This window comes from Syzygium oleosum, unplaced genomic scaffold, assembly GCF_021117445.2.
Source record: "Syzygium oleosum isolate NSW1041296 unplaced genomic scaffold, Sole_v2.1 Sole_v2.06, whole genome shotgun sequence".
In the NCBI taxonomy this organism is placed as follows: Eukaryota; Viridiplantae; Streptophyta; class Magnoliopsida; order Myrtales; family Myrtaceae; genus Syzygium; species Syzygium oleosum.
Window position 1 is genome coordinate 5,947,283 of NW_026607490.1, and position 6,324 is coordinate 5,953,606.

At 41.6% G+C, this 6,324-nt stretch overlaps 1 protein-coding gene across 1 annotated transcript; it reads left to right on the plus strand.

Moving 5' to 3' along the window:
• Positions 1-2,297: 2,297 nt before the first annotated feature.
• Positions 2,298-6,324, plus strand: LOC115680297 (acyl-CoA-binding domain-containing protein 4-like). Its single transcript, XM_030604098.2, has 9 exons — positions 2,298-2,569; positions 3,562-4,089; positions 4,179-4,244; positions 4,406-4,572; positions 4,679-4,832; positions 4,923-5,013; positions 5,083-5,492; positions 5,616-5,720; positions 5,807-6,324. Exons 1-9 carry the CDS (start codon positions 2,438-2,440, stop codon positions 6,053-6,055), a joined length of 1,902 nt encoding a protein of 633 aa, XP_030459958.1. The 5' UTR covers positions 2,298-2,437; the 3' UTR covers positions 6,056-6,324.

Consider the following 6,324-nt stretch of genomic DNA (forward strand, 5'->3'; position numbering starts at 1 on the left):
TTCAATCGCGATTTTGAAATCATGATATGCGACGTCCAAATGTTTTACGGTTGTGAAGACGCACAAATACTTAGTAGCCGTTCGGTTTTTCGACCGACATTAGATGATTAATAGGAAATTTGATTTAACTTACTAACCTTGGATACCAATATGCGGCTTTTACTTTAGGAAAGCTAATTGCGTTCAAATAGATGGAAACGCGGAGTTACAACTCGATGAGGATGACTAGAGACGCAGGTGTTTGATAGAAAATTTTTCTTTTATCGGTCTTAAAACATAACAAAAGATTAAATGACTTTAAAAAATTAATATTTACATACTGCAAAGACTTAAGGTGTTCAATCTGTACATAAAAAACCTTAATTTAAATGGAAAAAAAATATAAAAAAGCTAAAATAAAAGGTCAACACATAATCCGAGCACCACTTGTATTTTCTTAGGGTTAACATCACGAAAAATCATAAATTGGTACAACTGTAATAAATTTATCTCAAGTTAATTTTTTAACCACCCAAAATCCCAAACTGGTGCACCTGTAAAAAAATTTATCCTCTATTAGTTTATCTAGTTGGATGACACTTGGCAGTCAATGTGTGTACCAGCTTAGGATTTTGCCCCGAAGAGTAAATTTATCACAAATATATCGATTTCAGTTTGGGGTAGATTTGTTTATAGGTGTACTAATTTATGATTTTTCGTGGTATTAATTCATTTTCTTATTGTCCATCGCATAAGTCCGGAAGAAATATAGAATAAAAAATAAAAGAAGAGAAAAAAAATAATATTAAAATCGAGGGCGTTTAATAAAGAATTAATAATTTTATTTTGTTATTGGAGCACATCAAAGGAGTGCTTGAAAAGATAGATGTCTTTCCCATCATTCAACTGAGTTCTCCGTTTTTTTTTTTTTTTTTTGTTTTTCCCAAAGAGTTTCAAGTTACAATGACTATTTCTCCCCCTTTTGCCCTTTTCTTTCTTTTCCGGGGGTATCTCGGGAATCAATGCAAGAGCAGTACAGTCTACCGCCATTACCCGAACTTGAATCTCCTCGAACTCTCCCGTGTTTGTCGCGTGCACTCCACTCCTCTCTCTCTCTCTCTTACATCACAAAAATTATTGCAGTTTTTCCTCAAATTATTACATTGTTTCTTTTGGCCAATTATGCTGTACATGTTTGACGGTCCGACCAATCTCGAATCTTCGAATTGCCCGTCGGTGTGAATTAGGTGCGTCTCGGATCAAACAGTTCGTTACGAGTGAAAAACCTTTGAAACGGCGATCAGTTGAGTTGTTTGGAAAGACTGTTTTCTCCTCTTTTTACCGGTAAAAATTGAAAGTCGGTAAGATAACGGTGGTAGGAGTGCCGATCAATGATCTCTATCACGAGGGAAGACCGAGTGATATCACCATGACTACAGTGTTGTTTGAAAAGCTTGGCGACAGACACGAACACCAACACCACCCATCTCCATTTCCCAAAAACACTTAAAAAGAATTTCCCGTTGCACAAGAAACTCCCTCGCGCTTCCCCAAACACCCTTGAGGAAAGGGACATTTCTAGATCCACAACAAAACCCACCTTGAAAACTGGGATACATTATAATAATGATATAGTGAGAGAAAGAGAGTAAACAGCCAGCTTTGCTCTCTCTCTCCCTCTCTCTCTCTCTCTCGGTCACTCGCATCAATCCCCCCAACATCACGTTAGCAAAGAACCCACATCAAAATTCATTTCACTGTATAACATAATGTGAGTTTTGTGCATTTGTTTATTTGAAGAAGACCACCTCCTTTTGTGGATCAATCCATATGGTCAAAAGAACCACTTCACCAGCAACATAACATCCGCTAGTCTTTACCCATCATTTCCCACAACCCGATGCCCCCACCCCTCCCATCATTATCGGTTGGACAAGAATTTGAAGGCACGGAAGCAAATAAGACTTGCAATCTTGAGGAAATATAGAAAGTGGGGAAGCAAAGAAATCAGGAGTGGCTTATCGCGGTCCTCTGTCAAATAATGTCTTCTTTATTAAAGAATTACTTGGTAGAAGAATGGCTTGAGCCTATCTAGCTAGCTACATTTGCCTATGCCTTTCGCTTTAATGTGCTAGTACCTTGTTTTTTTGAAGATGGGTAGTAGGGAAAATATGTTCTTTTCACCGCAGAATTTCTGTTGATGTTGGTTGACACAGTGATTTGGACTTGAAAGCGCCCATCTTTTCATGTCTATTGACATTGATAGTTGATATGTCACTTGGCTGGTTCATGTCCTCCTTTTGACACTCTTGCTTTTTTTTCTCTCTCTTCTCTCTCTCCCCCTCCCCCTCCCCCTGCTTCTACTTCCATGTGAATGCCCTGTGCTTGAGTTGAGTGGGAGCTAAAAAGATAACCTCAGAGAGAGAGAAAGAGGGAGAGAGAGAGAGAGAGAGAGAGAATGTGGTGTGGAGGAGGTGAGAGTGCAAAGAAGAAGGCAATGTGGCTCTATCCAAAGGTTGAGGGATTCAACCCTCCTGAGAGATGGGGACACACTGCTTGTTATTCTCACGGGCATCTTTACATTTTTGGGGTATGTATCTATAAGAGTTTCTTGAATTTCAGGTGGTCTTAATTTTTGTAACTGACTATCTAACATACAAGACCAGCTATCTCATGAACCTACTCTTTATGAGTGGTCTGAACGTGCAGCCTTGCCTCTGAGAATTATATTTAGCTGAAACATGTAGTCCCCTTTTTTTTTTTGTGTAAATGAGCAAGAAATTTGCTTCTTGGTTGTATAGGCTCTGTATTATCTTTGACAAGCGACAAGGTCACTTTCCCACCAGTTTTTTAGTTCTTTGCCACTTTTAATTTCTGTTTCATGATGGAAGATTTCTGGTTTTTCCTTCTGTTCTGCACTGTTTTTCCTCCATTTAGGAGGGAAGTTACAAGGCAGGGTGACAATTATCATCCTCCTTTCTTAATTTAGTAATATCGTTCTGTCTGGAATTTTTTTGTTCCAGAAATCCCTGCCTCTGCATGAACATGGCATTCTCTGCTATCTTCTTCTCCCTCATATTCTTTTCCCCCGCATAGTTTCTTTAAATTACGATGGTCACTGGGATTATATATTCCTCCTGCAAAAAAGGCTCTACGCACTTAAGAGGGAGGGCCATATAATCCGTCTTCCATATCACATCTATTTCCTTGTGTGACCGTCATGACTTTGATCTGAGTTGCTTTCTATCTTGAACTGAAATAACTTTCTCTGTAACTGTTTACATGATTTGAAGTGCCATAGATTTAGGATAGAGGACTAGAAAGAATCGAGGATTAGCAAAAGAGAATATTATTGCAAACACAGTGAATCCGCGCAAAGGTCGGACCTATTGTTTGTAGAATTTTCTTTTGCTTCCTGTTAATCCGTATTTCGTTGTCTACTCTTTGGAAGTCGGTAAACAGTTTAAAATTGGAATACATGGGAAGTAGTAGTTTGACAGTTTCAACTTTCAAGTGCTTGTTGGAACAGAAAATTCAATATGAGAAGATGAGTAAAATTTTCCCTTTGCAATCCATTTTCAGGGATGCTGTGGAGGTTTGCATTTTGGCGACGTGCTTGTTCTTGATCTCGACAATATGGTTTGGAGAACTCTTGCGACCACCGGCCAAGGACCTGGCCCGAGGGACAGTCACAGTGCTGTTCTTGTGGGGCACAGGATGATTGTGTTTGGGGGCACGAACGGCTCTAGAAAGGTTAATGACCTTCATGTACTGGATCTCAGGTCCAAAGAGTGGACTCAGCCGAACTTCAGAGGGAAACCGCCGTGCCCTCGTGAAAGTCACTCTGCCACGCTTATCGGGAATGATAAGATGGTCGTTTTTGGGGGTAGTGGCCAAGGCGAAGCAAACTACTTGAACGACTTGCATATTCTGGACCTAGAGACGATGAGGTGGATGTCTCCTGAGGTAAAAGGCGAGATTCCTGTCCCTAGGGACAGTCACAGCGCTGTTGCCATGGAAAACAAATTAGTGGTGTATGGTGGAGACTGCGGCAATCGGTATCTTGGCGATGTTGATATACTCGATACGGACACAATGACCTGGTCGAAGGTATGAAAGGGGAAGAGAAAACCCCTTGCTTGTCGTGGAGTTTTGTGTCAATAAGAACATTGCTTAGGCTTGTTTCATTTGCTTGACAGTTGAATGTTCAAGGATTTTCACCCGGAGTCAGGGCTGGTCACGGTGCTGTGAGCATCGGAACCAAGGTAACTTGCGCACCCATCTCGAGCTAGTAAGCATAAGTGATCCTAGGTGAATGCATTAAATGCTCTTAGTACTCCCACTCTCGTTGTTGAGGCCGATGTATCAGTGTCAACACGACCAAATGTGAATTAGAACTGAAAGCTCCTTGTGAAATGAGATGCAGATCTATGTCCTTGGAGGGGTCGGAGACAAGCATTATTATAATGACATTTGGGTGCTTGACATGGTCAATCATCTATGGACGCAGCTTGGTGCACATGGCCAACAACCTCGGGGCAGATTCTCACATACGGCTGTCGCTCTAGGAACTGACATTGCCATCTACGGCGGGTAAGAACCTCCCTCAATGCTCTTCACAATCTCCTGTATATCTTCGCCATTTCTTCTCTGTTCTGTGTAAAAGCAAATATTCTTATTCAGTGTTCCCAATTTGCAGATGTGGAGAGGATGAGCGTCCGCTCAATGAGCTATTGATCTTGCAGCTTGAAGAAGAACATCCTAAATCCCATCAGAACAACCCTATGTGTAGCATCTTGTCGGAGCAATGGAACAAAAAGAATAGAAGACGGCCAAGAGGAACCAGTAGCACAGTGAGTTACTGAAAAGTGCCGACTATTAAAGCATCAGATTCTCTTTGCTTTATTCGCCGTTCATTCTCTATCGCGTTTCTTGCGATGCAGAACGATACCTTTTACGATGGCAAAGACATTTTCAGCGGAGGAGTTTTGGCAGCAGGAGCCGAATTAAAGGAATCTGTTCATTTCAGTCCAGGTTGGTGCTCTATCGTAAACCTCATTAAGTTAGTTTATGAATATTTTTTTAAAGGATTTTCTTTATTAGATGCTTTTCGTCTAAAGCGGGAAAGAACTGCCAATTCGAGGGCCTTGGAGGTAGAATCAGAGCAAGAAGAGCATTCCCTCTCGCTGTCTCAGCATTCTTCCCCATCGCAGTCTGATCAAGAGCAAACTCAAGTTTTCATAGCCGCCGATTCAGTCAGAGGATCTCAAGAATATCATTTTCTTAAGAACTTCAATCAAAATCATAGCGATGGCCAACCTGATGGCAATGTTCTTAGCAGCCCGAAGACACTCACAATTGACAGTCAAGGAAGTCCGCCGGATCTCATTCTAGGGGGGCGACAAGTCATCACTAGACAAGAACCATCGTTTCATGTTGCTCACAATTATCGACAAGGATTGCATCACCGACCAGAACAGACACCGGGTGGTTCGGCGCCTATTCAAAATATGGTAATTAGTCAAATCTACTTGTCTCTTGCGATAATTTAGAATGGAACCGATCACCCTTTTTTTTAGATACAATTGTCTTACAAGTTTTGCTCTAACGCCATCATTGTCAATTCTTTTGTGCAGATTGGAGCTAATGTTTGCGGAAAAGTTGATGGAGCATTTGATTCGGGCTTCTTAGTAACCGCAAGTGTTAATGGAAAGATATTCAGAGGAGTCTTGTTTGCACCGGTAAGCGTCGTAAATCTAACATCGCATTATATATTCGTCGATTCAGCATCATAGTTTTCACTCGTCTATGAATCTTTATGACTCAGGCACCAAGCTTCATGTCCAGAGGAGCCGTTCTCACTCAAAATCCTCCACCTCGCCCAGCTCAAATTCCCCTCGTTCACCCTCTGCAAAGCTCGGGCCATGCGGAATTCATGAGACATGCTCAGCAAGCGCAAGGGACAAGGCCGCCTCAGGTCGTCAGAGCCTCTCCTCCGTTGGGCAGGGAACCGAAGCAGAGGAGCGATCTTCAAGGCGTGGTTCTGACATTGGGAGGACCGGCTAGCGGTCATTAGTTAAGCTTTTGAGCAATAACCAGCCCTCCATACTATGAAGAGGGAAAATGAGGCACTCTAACTTCTGCTGCTCATTAAGTACTGCACGCCAAGTGTAATCTCCAAGTCTTTCCCTCTTGTTTGTGCCTATGTAGTGCTCCAATGCATGCTCTCCTTTCTTTTTTTTCAATTTCAAACAAGATCAAGGAAAACAGAGAAGAGTGTATCTATCTAGTGACGCATTAAAACATTATTAGATCCAAGTAATTTCACTTCTCAGTTTTGCTTCA

Excerpts from the sequence above, each read along its gene's own strand:
- LOC115680297 (XM_030604098.2), top strand. The coding sequence starts at position 2,438 with ATGTGGTGTGGAGGAGGTGAGAGTGCAAAGAAGAAGGCAATGTGGCTC. Across the intron at positions 4,573-4,678 it reads GACATTGCCATCTACGGCGG|ATGTGGAGAGGATGAGCGTC; the intron begins GTAAGAACCTCC and ends CCCAATTTGCAG. Across the intron at positions 4,833-4,922 it reads CAAGAGGAACCAGTAGCACA|AACGATACCTTTTACGATGG; the intron begins GTGAGTTACTGA and ends CTTGCGATGCAG.